Source organism: Porites lutea, chromosome 5 (assembly GCF_958299795.1).
Source record: "Porites lutea chromosome 5, jaPorLute2.1, whole genome shotgun sequence".
Classification (NCBI taxonomy): Eukaryota; Metazoa; Cnidaria; class Anthozoa; order Scleractinia; family Poritidae; genus Porites; species Porites lutea.
Genome location: NC_133205.1, coordinates 16777938 through 16795437, shown reverse-complemented (window position 1 = coordinate 16795437; position 17500 = coordinate 16777938). Strand labels below are relative to the sequence as shown.

The window sequence follows — 17500 nt, the reverse complement described above, 5'->3', positions numbered from 1 at the left end:
GTTCGTCAAAAGTAGCCGGCTGCCAACAAAAATCACCGCCTACTTGGTTAGTATCAGCCGGCTACTCTGCTTGGCATTTCTTTACAGATGGCGTTTTTTAAAGTGCAACTAACCCCCAAAAATGTTTTTCGCTAAATGAAATCTCCTTATTTTTCTGATTACTTTTGCGAAAAAATTATCGTGATTGACAAAATCCTCGCGTTTCCATGGCTGTTTAAAGTTAGGTCTCTTGTGTCCCATTACCGAGGTTCGTGGGAGCTGGGTACGAATGTTGTTGTGACGTCATCGAAGGAGGACATCTGCCGCGAACTCATGAGTAAATGACCGAGAAGCGAGAAAGGGAAAATCATTTTAACTGATTTTAAGCGAGCGGGATACTAAAACGACCAAAATTCAACGGAATATGTCTTTAAGTGATTCAAGTTCTGAGAGAAGTTTTAATTCAGAAGATTCTGAGGCAAATTTGGCCGAAGTGGAAGATGAACAAAGTGATCGCGAGTCGCAAGTTTCATGTGAAAGCCTGGAAAAATGACATTGCATATGCCGATCAACCCTTGGCTGATGAAGAATAGCTAAAAAAGTACGAAGAAGAAGTTTATGAAACAAATAAGCTAGAGCAAGAACTACGGGGAAGACTTGAAGAATCAGTTCATGTGGATTCTTGGTGAGTGTCGGCAAATTTGATCGTGTGAAGATCGAAGTAAAAGCTTATGTAGATAATCGAGTACTTGCTTGTTTGGCGGCGTGATTGCTGTAATGTATGATGAGAGTTGTTAGCTGTCGCTACAAAAAGTGTTATTTTTGTATGATTCTAGCTACCTTGATTGTTACAGGTGTTCCTGTGGAAACTGCAGCCGTGTTGTCCTTCAGAATTTGAGCGAGTGCTACTGCTGCCAGGAGCTGTAGTTGGTTGTAAAGAAGCCATGTGTAGCGAAAGTGTTCTTGAAGATATTCAACTCGAAACGGCCTTAAAGTGTATCACACAACATCCTGGTTTTGGTCCTGTTTGCCTTCAAAAGTGGAGCTTACGTATGGCTGGCGAACGTGTCAATACCAAAGCCAAACAGAGATATAAACAAACTGGAATCGAAGAAAGGTGAGTTGTTTGTTATTTTTGTACCGCATTGGAGTCAAATACGATCGATATGGTACACACTCGATTTGAAAACATACAAATTCTTTAATACATCGTCCAGCCGAAATTAAATACTTTTCTTATTGTCTTTTTTTTTTACAGTTACTTGCGTAGCATTGCCTTCAGGGAGTTTTCCAGGCGTGTCTACAAGCGAATTCCTCTTCCTGCGTGTGCTTACACGGAAATAAGAAAAGAAATGAAACCTACACCGGATTCGAACTCGACGAAGATGATTAAGTAAACTTTTTGGGCTTTTTCCCTTGTAAATTATTCTGTTATTAAATTGTTGATCATCTGTTTAACTGTCTGTTTTACTTCATCTTTTGTTGACGTAACCAGTAGATTCATTTTGAACTGTAGCTTTCACCACTATTTTTTTTTTCCTTTTGATATACAATTTTATAAATTTCAATAAGCATGTAATAAAAAAGAGCTAGTGATAAATCAACAGGTGGGGTGTTCGCCCGGGGGGTACTCACCATAATGGCCTATAAAGGGAGGCTCCGCCTAAAAGGGGTATCTTTTTCTGGCTTCAGTATATGAAAGGGTAGGGATTTTACTCATTGAAGTATATGAAAGGGTAGGGAAATCTATCATTTGGGTCTGTGAAATGGCTAGTAGGGCTCACAAATGAATTTTATGGCTTTATAAAGTCAAGAAAATGTTCTATTTGTGTGATTGATTCCAGTTTAAAAGACAGTTTATTTAAAGCGGCAAAAGAGATGCAAAGTTCTAAACAAGGTATGCGAAAGGGGTACCAAATGTCAATAGAATTGAAGGTATACGAAAGGGGCACCTTTTTCGTGAAAAATGGTATATAAAAGGGTAAGGAGTTGGACCTTGGGGTGGAACCTCCCCACATAAAAATTTGTTGAGTACCACCCCAGGGGTGTTCGTTGTAAATAATAAAAAAGTCATTATGCAATGAAAATGTATTTTTGCCTGCCAAAAGAGGCCACTGCTAGCACAAAATGTTTTTCCTGTCCATTATGAAAAAGAGCAATCTCCTATAGCCCCTTGTTACGAGAGAAAGAAAGATCAGGAGATGTGTCACTGATAAGAGAGGGTCAGATCCTCAAATCCCCTAGTTCTAGACACAACTACCGTAAATCCTCTATTAAGCCCCCCCGGGGGGCTTATTTTTTTCAAGCACTTTTGAGGGAGGGCTTAATAGAAAGGGGGGGGGCTTCTTTAATTTAGCAAAATGCATCACCTGAGCAAAAATACCGTGGTGTGAGACAGAGTAGACTAATGTGTTGTACAATAATTTACAGTCACTGTCAAAAGTATTTAATTCATTTGTGGGAGCCTAAAAGTAACAAAAACAAAATTCTTCTTCAAAAATGTGCTTTCGGCCTCATGTTCTTCGGTAATTTTTATGAGAATGGTTACTTGTATTGATTTGTCGTACACAACTTACAAACGAAAATCTCTGGAAAACTCCTCTTATATTTACATAAAAAATATAAACAGCCTTGAAATTTATGATGCTATAATACTATAAGAAAATGGTGACAATTGTCCACAGAGAACTAGAGTGCAAAGTTGAGAAAGTTAAGCATATGAAGTTGGAGGTCATGTGGCCGAAGACCAAAAACAATATGAACTTCCAGCCTGAATAAACCATAACTGATCAGTCCACGTTAATCATTAATTGTTTTGTGAAGAATAAGGATTGGGGGAGGGGGAGGGGTGGGCTTATTAACTTTCCTCCTCTGAAAAGGGGGGGCTTAATAGAGGATTTACGGTATACACACGGCCCGCTGACTGGTTGGTTTCAATTTATTTCCCACCAAAATCCTTTGACTTTTCTTTAATATTGCTGGTAAGCTTCCTTAAAGAGTTATTATTGCTAACCAACCTTCAAGGCTATGCATAATTTGTTCGAGAATTCTGATTTCAATTGCAAAAGGATAGATATAGCTGACCAGTTTTGTCTGTATATACATAGACCACAATTCAATCACAATACACACATGTATATACGTAGTATAACTCAAAACTTGTACAAGAATAGTTCCCTACAGAAGCTCAACAGAGACAATATTCACTATGGCTTTTAAACTTCTAGCCCTATTTCTTATTCTTTGGACAGTCTTTAATATTCTTGTGTCCTTTCATAGGATTTTTGCGTGCAGAGCAATAGCAAGCTTTCTTGGGGCCATCTCCGGGAGTTTTCTGGGTTTTTTTTTCCCTTTTTCTTGTATTTGAACTCGTGCTTTCAACTGGTTCATCAGGAACTAGGAAAAAAAGTAAATTCAATACAGTACAATTCAGCAGCTCCTCTCCTCCGGGTTGTGAGGATGAAAATCTTTACTCCTTTTTCCACAAAATTCATTCCTTTCTCCAATTTTTATAGAAAATAATCTACATGATATATTATAAACAGAAAAGATCACTACAGTCAAATACACAACTTATGCAGTTGTGAAAAGAAAGCCTGAAAAAATTCAGGCTTACAGGGATTCCAACCCTGATCTCTGTGATACCAGTGCAGTCCCTGTGCAGGTTGAAATTGAAATGAACTGCTGCAAGAATATGCCTGAAAACAAAAACAGGCAATATTTTCAATAAAGAGGTTATACAGACTAAACTACAAAACGTAATATCATTCAATAATGAAGGGCTTGGAATAACACTTTGTGAACAAACGTTCTGGATGTTTTTTTCTTCCAAATCAGCTAAAAATTTTTCTATGTGGCCTCTGATTCAACAGGAAAACCTTGCCCTGCATTTTTTGCCAGTTTTAGCTTATTTTGCAAGAAAAAATGTATGCAAAAAATGCGTTGGCCTTTTTTTGTTAAAATAGGAAACAAAAGAAACCTATTAAGTTCTTCGTTTAGCAAAATCAGCAGAGCGGGAGATTATTCTTACCAGTAATACATTCCAACATAAGAATATACTATCATCTGAATATGGCTGCCCGGAAATCTTAGCTTACTACGTACAGATAAATATCGTACCTCATCGTAAAGACTGGTCCATCTTCTGCTTTGATTAAGCCGACGACCTTGTTCCCTTTAAAACTAAGTCCGCGAAAACTCGCCTTGAAAATGATGGGCTCCTGATCGTTGATCACTAGATCAAAAGTTCGCTTGTTTTTAAGCGCGCACGCTGTAAAAATGGTTGGCTCCTATTTAGCTCTCCTCTGCTGGACAAAGTTCACCCATTTCCGTCCTCTTTCAATGCTTTCCTCGCGTGAGTCATCAAAGATAGGAATTCTATGAAGCCCGATACCTCTTTGGGGATCGGCTGTTCTACTACAACCGAAAACAGCACAGGCGTCGGGCATGATTCCAGAAGAAGATTTCAAGAGAACTCCGTGTTGCTCGCGAAGGTCGAGCTCCTTCGATGACGTCACAATAACACTCGGACCCATTCTCCACAGAGCTCGGTAGTGGCCGCAAGAACCGCCAAAATTTGAAACTTTGAAAAATTATAAAAAAATAAGGAAAAACGCTATAACCAAAATTTTTTCGCACAAGTAAGCAGGATGATAAGAAGATTTGGTTCAGCGAAAAAAAAAATGGGGGGTTAGTTGCACTTTAAATAAAATATCCCTGGACTGGCCACTTACTTTGACAACTCAACCATCTACTTCAAAACTTTCTGGAAACCCTGCCATACATTGTCTTTGTAAGAAAATTTTTAAAGATCAACTTTAGACCATGTGACATACAAAGTGCAATATTAAAGCTGCTACAAGTAGATTCCCTAAGTGAGGACTATACAGTGTACAATCCCTTACCTGAAGTAGGATGGGTTCATGCACAGGGCTACTAAACAGGTGCTGATTTGCCCGGAGCCATATCACTGCATTGTAAGTGTCCCGGAATTTATTGCGCAAGAATTCTAAGCGAAGATTCTTCATATCTTCAAGTTTAGTGATTCTGCTTTTGACATCTGTCATAAAAAGGGAAAAAAGATAACAAAAATAGAAATTAAAAAACGTAATATTTACTCAGGAGGTATAAGCATTGTCTTGTAGATATCTGTACCCACTGATTGATCAGAACTGGACAAGTAGTGGACAAATACTTTTTCAATTCAAATGGCAAGCATTATAAGCTGCAACACTGCAACCCCTGCAGTAGTTTGTCTCAGTTTCAATCATTCTGGACTGCTTTACTAACACATGTAAGAATCCCTTTTACACCTATCATTGCACCCTTCTTCAGTGACGAAATTTTAGCACAGGGTTACCAGGTTGGAGGACTCCCCTATAAAATCCTTTTGGAAGATCCGGATTCAGATCTGGGTATATTGGAATTGTTTGAATTCTAATACTTACAGCCAAAAAACAAACAAACAAACAAACAAACTTGAAAACTGCCTGATAATCATTTTTCTATGCCTTTATGCAAAACTCTGTGTTGCAGTTCTGGTTGCCAAATACAATGCTCCTGATTAAACCAGTTCCAGAGAGTAAACTGGACACACCACCAAATCTTTGATAAAATACAACCTATGATTGTACTGATTTATGCAACAGAATACCTATTGAATTTTGTTCCTCTCATTCTCAGAGCCTGCCCAATTTAAAGAAATGCTACCTCTGGAATGTACCTGCATTGTCAAAGAAAGTTATTCAAACCTTGGCTTACCTTGGCTTTGTACCTTCAAACGATCAGAGTCCTCTCTAACTCCACGAGCTTGATTTTGAATAGTCATCACTTCACGATTTTTTTGCCGTGCTTGGGTGTTGAGCTCATCAATGCGAGGCTGAGAAGAGAAGAAGATCAGTTAAACACACAACTAAATCAGAAAGACAAGTAAACAAAATGCTTTACAGTAAACTGTTCCCCAAAATTTGTCCTGGTGTATGTTAATACAAGGAGGCACAAAACAAAAATTGTTTTGAATTCAAGCTCTTGACAATCCCTGCCATGGCCACTCCAAAGAAGATTGAAGCAGTGATAGCAATAAAATCAAATAATATAAACTAAGAGAAAATGAAGATTGTTGAAAATATAAACGTAATTTCTTCTTTTTCATAATTTGGCCAATTTAAAGAATAGCTCTTAATCAAGCATTACAGTGTTTAATATTTATTATTATATTGATTTTTAATAGGCAAACTGATCATGAGGAAACTTTAGACAGTTAAAGTCAAAAGGAATTTCCACCTAACACTACTGTGCATGTATTTTAATTACCTGCAATTCAGATGGGTCTGGGAGATTATCTAACTCATTTTGAAATCCTTGTATTGTTCTCTCAAGGTCAGCTATCCTACAAAGAGGAATAAGCATTAAAAAAATATGAAAATTGCTCCTTAACAGAAGAGAAATTTAACACTGAAATAGTGTTATAAACAAGTCACTGGGACTTTTCAAGCATTCTTTCAAATTAAGAGACCAAAGAAGTCGCTTGACAAGTCCAACAAGTCTCTCAACATGATGAGAAATCTTAATGTTTGCAAGTAATTTTAGGGAGTTTAAGATGTCACAACTCTGATAGCAACGAAAATGTCCAAAACAGAAGTAAGTTAATAAGCAAAAGAAAAACTCTGCACATGCATCACACTATGTCTTTTTGGTACATTTGTTTGCTGTCACTGCATGACTTACCAGGATATGAAAATGTCTCATTTCCCATTTTATGGAGAAGGTAAACAAGAAATGACAAAATTTTACTTCTTAACTTTTTCTGACACTGGATATGGTTCTTTGGAATTCAACCACAGAAGGGTTTGCCTAAGTTCAAGACAAAGTGAGCAAGTTGGAATAATCATATCACAGGTAACATTGCAATGAAAATTGAAAGAATGCAAATTCACTTTAGAAGTGATGTTTTCTCTGCCATTGCCATTGTGCTATCTTAAACTCCCTTATATGTACATGTATGATAAAGATAAAAATAATGATAATAGTTATAATAATAAGATTACTAATTATAAAGCATTATCTTGTAAAGCTATGGCCAAAAGGTTACACTATACAGCTGTAGGATTTTATCCAGAGATTATTACATTTCTTACCTTCATTAATAATACCTTCATCAATAATAAGGGTGAATTTTCAGGAAAATTTGGCTATGTTTTAGAAACAGAAGCTGTAACTTTAAAATATTGTCTAAAAATTCTGGAATCATTAAGAGAGTAAAATTGTTTTCCCTAACAGTAACATAAATTTACTTTTTTTGTCTTTTCTTTTCCTCTTCCTTCAAATCTTTCAATTCTCCCTGTAACTCTTCTATCTGTCAATCAAAATGCTTTGGATTAAAATAAAGTTGTAGCAAGTCAAAATTAGTAACAATCACAACTACATAACACATTGAGAGTTACTTACAGACTTGACACTTACCTTGTCACCTTTTTTCTCAATCTGTTCACTCTTTGCTTTTGCTTTTTTCAACACCTCATTACCTTTCTGCATCTACATTACGAATAAACCAAGACTAATATTACAACATTGTACAGTAATCTCTAAACGTTCATGTGCTCACAGCTTTTAAGCTCCTACAAAAGTTAGGAGCCTTTTCAAGATAACCCTTCATTACCAGTAATATTGCAGTTACTTTTGCCAAGTAATAAACATTAGTCTTTAGACAGTATAATAAAAACACAACAAGACATATAGTGTAAAGTGGACATAAACTAAAATAAAGTTATGAGGGATAAGTCAAACAATAAGAATAAATTAGTTTCCTCACCAACTCTCGGGTAGACTCTTCAAGCTCTCTAGCTTTCCTCATCACTTCATCAAGACGTTTTTGCATTGGAGCATTTTGTTTCTTGGTTTCCTCCAGGCTTTTCTTGACTTCATCCTTTTTCTTTTTGATTTCCACAAACAGCTTACGTGCTGCCTCATATTCCTTTAGCACAAGAACATTAAAACAATATGAGTACAGTTAGATCTACTAGTACTAGTAATAACCAAAGGTTACAGAGTGCAGGCAACAATGATCTAAGGTCAAACACTTTTGCTCCAACCCAGTGAGTGCTTTTGTTTCTCGTGACAGATGGTCAAAACAAACGTGATCAGATTACGAGGTGTAGAAGGTCAAAACCCATGTCATCAAACTACCGGTACCTTCTGTGCATTCTTGGTCGAAGTCCAAACAAATGCTGGCTACATAAATGCGACACATGCATAATAACAACCTGGAGATTTTAATGGTGGTCTCCTCTTATTGCCCACAACAACTACCACAATAATAGTACCATTGCATTATTATTTGTCACAGAGTATACATACATGTTGTATACATATTCACTGCACTATGTTACCAAAATAAGTGACTGTCAGGTTCTGTTAATACAAGTGTTTTTGCTGACTCAAACTACTTACTGCCCAAGGTCTTTTCTTCTCCAGAATCTGAACTTTCTGCAAGTGGCGTTCTCTTTCTTGATACCTTTTGACATCCTGTTCAAGCCGCTCATTCTGTTGCTCAAGCTTTTCAAGATGTTCTTTGTTGTTTCTAAGAGAAACCTAAAAAGATCCCCAAAAGTTATCAATAAAACCAAATCAAATCATTAAAATACATTAACAATAAAACAAAATAGAATGGAAAATCTTTGCGGCTCAGTAAACATTCAACACTAGCCATCTCCACTGAGCAAAGAGTAAAAGAATCTGAGCAAAGAATCAGAGTAAAAACTATGGGGTACTTATGGATACAATGTTTAAAAAACAGAGAAGTCATGTGAGAAAAGAAAATATTATTTTAACTTGAAATGATAATTCCCAAGAAAAATTCATGCTGTCTTGTATGTACATTTTTATGCGCCTATCAAAACATGATTCTTCATAAAAATTATTCATGATTCAATTTCTAAAAAATAGCCACCCAAGGGTTCAGCTTCTGTAATCAAAGTTGGGCTATGTCCGAGAGTCCGTGTGACAACCTCATTTCCCTGGGTCTCTCATGAGGTTGCATGTGTGAATGCATGCCCAAAGTGAGCTTTAATTGCTTTGCAGTTTGGAAACAACAAACAACTTTCTAGTGTGAATTGACTGACCTCAAGTTCTTTCTCTTGCTTCCTCAGTTCAATGAGCCTCTGGTGATTGTCAAACATTTCGGGTGGACCAACCTGGAAAACAAAGAAGAGTTAAGCAAGCCTGCCTTTAACTTTTCAAAACAATGACAAAAGAAAACTGAAGAGACTTAAAATATTGTACAAGTATTGTATATTCTGTTGTATCAATAATTTATCAATGATAGTGCTTTATTATTAATATTATAGTGCTTTATTAGGTTTGCCTAGCAACAACATTCATTGACCATCTAGAGAGTGATACCAGTCTTATGAGGCAAGAACTTCCATCTGCCAGGGATAACAGACAAGAATGGGATAGACTCAACAAATTGGTCGAAATTGATAGATTATAAACCTAAGTCATTTGTTGTTCTATTCATGTAGTTGGTCAATTTTCTGGTTTGTAGGGCCAAACCTCTGTTTCCTTTAACAACAACAACAACAACAACAAGCTTTATTTATATTTCACTTTAGAATAATAATAGTTACAGAAGGTAGTTTTAGTCTAAAGGTGATGTTACACGGGACGATTCGCAACGACGATTTTCAGCACAACACAGCAATGCAACGTTGGAACAATGTTGGAACCATTTGAAACAATGTCGCAACAATGTTGCAACGATGTGTTGTGCTAAAAATCATCATTGCAAATCGTCTCGTGTAACATCACCTCAACGGTCAGTTACAGGCAGTGTAATAAAAGGAAAACTAAAAATACACTACAGGTAAGGAAATGCCTATAGCATCTAAATAAGCCATTATGTTTCCGAGTTAGATACTAGTCTAGTCTCGTAACTTTGTCACAAAAGCTGCTACTCTACTCAGAGCTCCTAAAAGTCCTGTCCAGTAGTCAGGGACAAGTAGATTTTCTTGCTGGGCAAGTAACTTTTAAAAATTACTTGTCCAATGAGTAAGGCTCCAAACAAGCCATCCTCTAACTAAATCATTAACTAAGACAAGTAAGAAGCGACCCCGAGCAAACAAAATGTGAGAGCTGCTTGTCAAAAGGACAAGCTGGAATTCAAGTTTTTTTCAAGTCCCGTCTACTGTACTTGTGAAAGTTGCTGCACTTTTTTTTGCTTACATTACTGTAAAAATTAATTGTAAAAATTAAGTTATTAACCCTTTGAAGGGTACTTACACCACAGCTTTCCCTGTATTCCCTCAGCTCATAAGAGGTATGAATAATAGTGGTAGGTATTCTGGCAACTTACCGCTTTCTCTGTTGCCTCTAACAGCTGTTGTTGAGTCATCTTTGCAAATTCTGCCACTTTGTCCTGATTATTTTAATGAGTAAATATATGTTCGTTTCAATGGCAGAAATTATAAAAGCAAGTATAAAAGCACAACATAGGAATCACTCCACTCCATGTGTACCATAGTGTATAGACAAGGAAAAAAACTATCGACATTAATGTACCACTCTCTGCTTTCTGAAATGAATATTATTTTGTCTCAAGTCTTAAATCACATCAGCATAATACCTGAGGTAGGAATTGACACAGGTTGCCAATTTGTACATTCAGTTTTTTGGTCAATTCTTGAACCTGATAAACAAGATAAAATTTTTAATGCATTAAATTTGTAAGTAGATTCTATTTTGACAACACACACAAAATGAAAATAACAGTAGTACATTTAAGCACCACAGCTGTAATGAATGTGGTAACAATTACCAGTAATAACTTTATTTACATTATGTTGCTTTTACTTTTGTTTACCCTGTTTATTATAATAGAACAAGTACAAGTTGCCTAAGGAACTAGAAACTTTCATTAGAACAACAGTTCATGTTTTAAAAGTACCTTTGCATAGCAAAAAATAATAGTTAAAACAAAAGAAAGTCAAAGTCAAAATGGCAGTTTCAGTACAGATAATAAATAATCAAACAGTTTTCAAACCAAACAGAAATGCGAGCTACAGCTGTACGTTGTATGGTGTACAAGTAAATTTGGAGAAAGACTAAACACAAAACAAACACCCGCAATGAAGAAATCAAATTCAAACTTCAGCTACATGTATACAAGTAGCATCCAACTTGAACTTTCAACCTGCTGACAAAACTGTGTGAACAGCTGTGTATAGAGATCCTGAACTTCTCTAAACATAAAACAATGCTTACAAATCACTCTTGATTGTAAAGAGCTACACTGTATACACCAAAATGTACCTCCTTCATGGTGGCATTTTTTCCATTGATTCTCCATTTGGAGTTATTTTCACTTCTGTACATGTCTCGGGTTACCACATAATTCCCTCCAGTTGAATTATATCTGGAAACAACACACGAAAAAAATAATGAGTTGCACTGTACAGCGACACTTTCTGACGTAGGGCAGAAAATGGGAGGAGTAACCTTATATTAAATGGTCTCTAACGCAGAACTGTAACCACTGTATTAGCAGTCAAATGACAAATGGTTACAAAACTGATGAAAATGCAGCAAGGTGTTCAATAGCTCCAGGCACGATTAAAAAAAAAAGCGAAATGCAAATGACTAGGGGTATGTCTGGGGGAAAAGGAGGGGAATACATGTTCAAGTTTAATTTTTTTAAAGTGGAGCCTCCGAATGACTTCATGCATGCGGCTGAGCAACAACGCTATGGAAAAATGGGAACCTACATGTATCGAACCTTTCCATATGTTCTTTTAGGGTAAGTCTAAGTAGATATGAATTCCCCCCTCCCCTAGAGAGTTTGTTGCTATTGTTTCAAAAGGCTTTATAAATTATTGACCATTCAGCGAACATATGTTTGGTGGGGGAAGAAACAGATTTGATACATTAGTGAAGGACATACATTTTCAACAAAATGGCTGGCATGCGCTTACCATGTGGTGGTTTTCAAGACCAAAGTTTTGCTATTCAAAAATGGAAATACACTGACAAAAGACACAAATGGAAAGGGAAAGTTCAAAAGAATATTCAGTTTCTTTTTTGGACAAAGGAAAGATTTTTGTTACAAGGAATTCGACCTTGTTTTCTTCACGGCAGAGCACTAGGCTTGTTTTGGACCAACCAAGGCACCCACGTTTTCTGTACTCTATAGTCAAGGAAAGTAAGTCTTTAAAAGGGAATTTTGGTTTTATAAAGGTTTCATAGATTTTCGCTACATTTTGACATCAGCGTAAAAGAAAAACTACAAAATGTGCCCTGACTTGAAACTTATTTTATTTTCCATCAACGTATTAATCATGGCATTGATCACACAAAATACGAACTTTATATTAGCTTTCTACCCTGATCATTGGCTCAAAAAGAAAGTGACTTTTCCTTTAAACTCTTAAACGATGCATTAATTGTTTTCCCTCCATGTACAAAATGATCACAGTGACAGTAAGCAATTTCTTAGACAGACACCAAAAATACTGTGCGGTAGGGTGGTGATGAAGCAAACACCTCATGTATCTTTTTAAAGCATATGTATTAAAAATATTCTTTACAGAAATTCTCATAGCTTTCTAAATAGGAACATTTCAAGTGAAATATAGAAAACACAACAATGTCAACCACTTGTACTAGAATTGACAAATTCCCCACTGCCCAGACTGACAAGATGACAAATGCCCGGGGTGGGGGGGGGGGGGGGGGGGCGAGAGATAGGAATTGACTGAACCATTAGGGCAAATTGTTGGATTGAAAAGAGGGTTTTTTAGAATTTTACTTATCACAATAAGTTTTCATGTAACTTTTTTTAAGTGGCAATATATGTACTTTGGAAAGAACGTGGGTGCGATCCATTCAACCAAAATTCCAACCAGTCTGACTAAGAAAATTGGTCCACCTCAAAAGGTGGACCCGTTTTTTCGAAACTTTTCCGGTTGGAACGAATCGATCCATTGAGTTTTAGACCGAAATTTCCGGAAATTTTGGTTGAATGGATCGGGCCCCGTGTCTTGCATGAGTGTACTCACAGTTCAATTTCAGTCATGGCTTGTGTTGCTCCATGCTTGATAAAATCCCTTACCTTGTATTGTGAATATTGAAAATCTCAGTAAAAACATTTAGGTTTTTGTAATTTATCACATATCAAACACCTCACTCAATCACATTTTGAAATAGACAACACTAGCTAAGATGAATGGGGAAAAAATCAGTGGCTGATTCCACCACTTCTAAATGTACAGCTGTAGGAGGGAATAAAAAAATAAGGAACAAAAAGAAAGTAGAGGTCATTATTCATTCATGATGCTACATGTAACAGCAAACTACAAGCAACATTTATTTGTTGCTTGTAGTTTACTATAATGGCCACAGTACATGTAGTATACATGTACACAACAGGTGCAATATGTGTACTGTAACAGCACTTTACTTGTTTCTATTCTTTCCTTTCCATGATTGCTGCATTACTGCATTGACATTATTAGTCAGTTTCACCCACATACCTCAGTAGCACGACCAAGCAGCTTAGTATGGCCTGCAAGACCAAGGCACATTGCACACACAATAGAAGATTTACCAGTACCTATTGACAAAAGGATAAAGCTTATTTAGATAATATGAAACGAAAATAACAACCATAAACTCCAACCATGGATACCATTTAATCACATGCAGCATTTTGAATAATGAAGCACTGCAATGGTCTTTTGAATGGCAGCTGAAGTTAAACAAAAATCAGCAATAGTTCATTTAAATAACAACCTTTTTATTGGAGGTAAATGACCCACTTTATTAACTCTAAAGGTCAGGTGTATAATAATGTACTAGATACATGGCAATTTTTTTTGAAGGTTTTAAAGTTATGCATGTACACTGGAATAGAACATGAGCTTCATACCATTAGGCCCTAAGAGAACATTTAAATGAGGTCCTGGCCTGAACTCACAGTCTTCATAGGTCCTGTAAGGTGTAAGCATAACAATCAGTACATCACGATTCGCCGACACCAAAAATGGTTGATCATGGCATCACAAAAATAAGCTTGCCCTCCCTCATGAATTCTCATTCTTGACCTTCGTAAACAAGACGACAAGACAAGCTACAAGTCTTCAAATCAGAGAAATCATCTTTTTCTTTGTCAGCAACATGGGTGTCATTAAAGGCCAGTGGCTGGGGATTTCTCCAAGCTACTATGAGCATGACCCTTGGCTATGTTCATAGGAAACAAAAGGAATCAAAATAGAATCAATCAATCAATCAATCAATCAATCAATCAAAACAAACACTAAACAAAAATCCTAGTTTTTAAAGTGTGGATACCCAAAGGGTTTCCAATGGGTATTCGTGATGGGTTTTGATATGCAAATGTGTCACTCGCTCACTTTGCGTTGACAGAGATCGGCTCTTCAGCTCTGATCCAAATTCACTGACGATATGAAAATGAGGGGCACCTAAGTTGTGCATTCAGCAGGGTTTTCATTTAAAATTCCAGTAGCAGGAGACAGGTGTAAGCTCACAGGATAATTTAAATTGGAAACAGGCTCCATGTCTGAATAAAAAATAGTCATAGGCTATCGAACATTGGCTGGAGAATTCTGCGCAACAAACCAAGAATTCTCCGACTTCCGATGCCTATTGAACACCCTGATTCAGTCATACATCCTCATGAGAGAATCTTTGTTGTCTCTTACTTTTTCCCCCGGAAACATTATTTGCATTCACAGTGTCTACATGTGAGCAGGGTTTATTCTAGAAATTGGCCAATGATCATGAGGGTCAAATGGGTCCCCTTCTTTAATTTTTGAGGGCCGTTTTTCAAGAAATAGGGCCAAGAAAGGGGGCTCGAAATCCAAAAAAAACTGAGTGCTTTTTGAAACTTTTGACATTCTACATGGGTCACACTCGCTGGATGCTTTGCCGCCATTTTGGAACATTCTGGGCAACTGAAAAAGACTGGGCTAAAATTACTGCACATCCTAGATGTTTGTCTGGTGAAATAATGACTCAAACGAAGAAGAGAAAAGCAACTGAGACAGTAAGAGGCTATAAAAGTTCAAAGTAAGTTTATAGAGTGGCCATCAAATCAGTGCTGTTGTCAGTCCTGTTTTCGAATACTTTATTTTGAAAAAAGTACTTATCCTTGGGTCCATTTTTTTGTGACCCATTTGATGCGGCAACGTAAATTTTATGTGGCATTTTTTTCCAAATAATATTGCAAAATCCCATAGGGTTGCACCCAAGAATAAACCCTGTGTAAGAAGTATTATTAAACTTCCTCTATATCCTGCATTTTTGATTAGGAATTTAAACCGGAAAAGTAAGGAACCTTTATTTTTAAATGTGTCCCGTGCATTCCAACACTTGTTTACTCCAACAGGTATCTCAAACATAGGATAAATCTTGAAGAGTTCTTGCTAATCTTTTTGCTTAAAATGAATCCCATACATGCACTTTTAGAGGGTAATCATATTGATCTTGGAAATTTATCAAGGCATTGAAATGCACAACCTGTCGATTATCAGTAGTTTTCATTATAAAATTTAGCACAAGAGTCGGTTGCTTCCCGAGCAGTTCAGTTCTCTTCTACTAGTAGTAACCTGCATGGCAGGTAGTTGTTTGGTATGTTTTTCGCTCGTGGTTGAGATACAGTGGTGCAAAAGCTTCAAGGTCAAAGATGTGGGAGGGAGCAAGAGGATTTTCTAAACAATTATCCATGGGTTCCCCATAGTTTTACTTTGATTCATTTCCCCACCTACTAATTGCATATAGGAAATACCTCTGGGCATGCAAGTACACCACACAAGTGACCAGTACTCACCAATGTCATGCTACTCATGATCAAAATAGCTTTAATAAGCTTATACTTATCACAAATTGCTAAATTTAAGAATGACAGTTGGTTTATTAATAGCAATCCTTTCAACCTTAAAACTCCTCTTTGCACAACCAGTACTTTTAAGGCTTCCTATTTTAATCCTCTTACTAAGTTATGGAATTTTGTTCGTTCACTCAAGTCCCCTAGTAGTTTCTCTAGTACGCAATCTTTTAAGCAGTTTGTTTATAAAACTATGTTCACCACTCTGGTTAATAAATGTACTTATGAGGTGGAAAGATCTTGCACGTGGACATTAGTGACAACCTGTCCCTGTCACAGGTTGAAGTGACTGTGCCTACCACCTCCACTCTCTTGTACCTTTTTTTTTTACTTTTGATGTTAATGTACATCTAGGGTTTGAATTAATTTTTTTTCAAGGGTAAATGAGCAATTTAACAGCATTGAAATTGAAATTGTAATTGTAATGTCTTCTTGTAAATTCTATCATGATTGGGACTGGGTCGAGTAATGGCGGAGTAAAGACCTTCGATGTGACTGTCCGCAAACTTTACACTTTGCATGGTGGCTAATGGCCGAATTTTTCAATAATCTACTCAGCAAAAGAGCATTTAGATCATCGGACTCCTCGGACGACTCAACCACATCGCCTGAGGCGAAAAAACCTAAGAAGTACGATTCACCGCTCACTGAAGGACCCGAACAAGAAGAAGATGAAGTAATGGCAGCTCTTAATATGTCGGAGGAGGTTGCTGCCAAAGTACAAAAGATTTTGGAAAAGCTAGAAAAGCTAGACACGATAGAACTGTCTTTGAAGAAAATTGAATCCAAACTGGCAAAGCTAGAAACACGAACGACAGAGTTGGAAGCTTTCAAAGAAGAAGCCAAGAAGGACATAAGCGAGTTGAAAGATGGCGCCAACTTTGCTTCAAAACAATTACAGGAGAAGTCTCAAGAGTTAAAAAAGGCACAAGCAGAAATTACCGAGCTCACGAGGAAGGTGCAAAAACATGAAGAAGCAGTTAAGGAGACCGAGTCAAAATGCTTGTATCTTGAGGCCTATTCTTGACGTGAAAACATCAAGTTTATGAATATCGAAGAAGGACCTCAAGATCAACCTGAAGACACCGAGGAGATTTTAAGAGACTTTTTAGAACGCGAACTGGGATATGTAGATGCTCAGAGTGTAGAATTTCAACGTGTCCACCGCACAGGAAAAACCAAAGATGGGAATCCTCGTCCAATTCTTGCACGTTTCCTGAGGTATAAAGATGTGCAAAACATTTTTTCACTGGGACACCGCTTGAAAGGATCAAAGTTTCAAATGTTCCGAGACCTACCGACTGAAATTGTTAAACGCCGCAGGGTACAGATGGAAACTTTTAAAACTGCTAAACGAAGAGGAATTCCAGCGGCTTTTAGCCAAGCACAACCAGATAAGTTGTATATTAGAGGGCGCTTATGGCCAGTAGGCAAAGAACTTCCTTCATAACTTTTTATAACTTTTGTCATTGCTTCAACAATCGAGTGCTGTCGGGCCATCTGTCACTGTGTGATTGATGAAAAACAATGTATAACTTATGCTATTGCGGACGGTTGCTTTCTTTATTAGCTTTTCATTTTTTTCTTCTCTTTCAAACTTAGGAGAGAACCTAAGAAAACGCGTCT

General features: G+C 37.0%; 1 protein-coding gene and 1 long non-coding RNA gene across 4 annotated transcripts in view; one reads left to right on the top strand and one right to left on the bottom strand.

Annotated features, from left to right (window-relative positions):
* The window catches only part of LOC140936304 (structural maintenance of chromosomes protein 5-like), a 38848-nt gene that overhangs the window by 15995 nt on the left and 5353 nt on the right, over positions 1-17500 (bottom strand). The window contains exons 2-15 of one of the 3 annotated variants that reach the window (XM_073385750.1): positions 13898-13959; positions 13503-13582; positions 13029-13081; positions 11287-11389; positions 10601-10663; positions 10331-10393; positions 9099-9170; positions 8428-8568; positions 7790-7951; positions 7441-7512; positions 7272-7333; positions 6292-6367; positions 5740-5857; positions 4884-5038 (exon numbers count right to left, since the gene is read on the bottom strand). In XM_073385750.1, the coding sequence (XP_073241851.1) occupies positions 4884-5038; positions 5740-5857; positions 6292-6367; positions 7272-7333; positions 7441-7512; positions 7790-7951; positions 8428-8568; positions 9099-9170; positions 10331-10393; positions 10601-10663; positions 11287-11389; positions 13029-13081; positions 13503-13582; positions 13898-13959 (1282 nt within the window). Of the gene's footprint in view, positions 1-4883; positions 5039-5739; positions 5858-6291; positions 6368-7271; positions 7334-7440; positions 7513-7789; positions 7952-8427; positions 8569-9098; positions 9171-10330; positions 10394-10600; positions 10664-11286; positions 11390-13028; positions 13082-13429; positions 13583-13897; positions 13960-17500 lie in introns of those variants that run through there. The other 2 variants (XM_073385751.1, XM_073385752.1) reach the window with 2 other exon arrangements.
* Positions 99-1317, top strand: LOC140937674 (uncharacterized). Its single transcript, XR_012165506.1, has 3 exons — positions 99-664; positions 834-1096; positions 1238-1317. It is a non-coding gene; the product is annotated as an uncharacterized lncRNA (long non-coding RNA).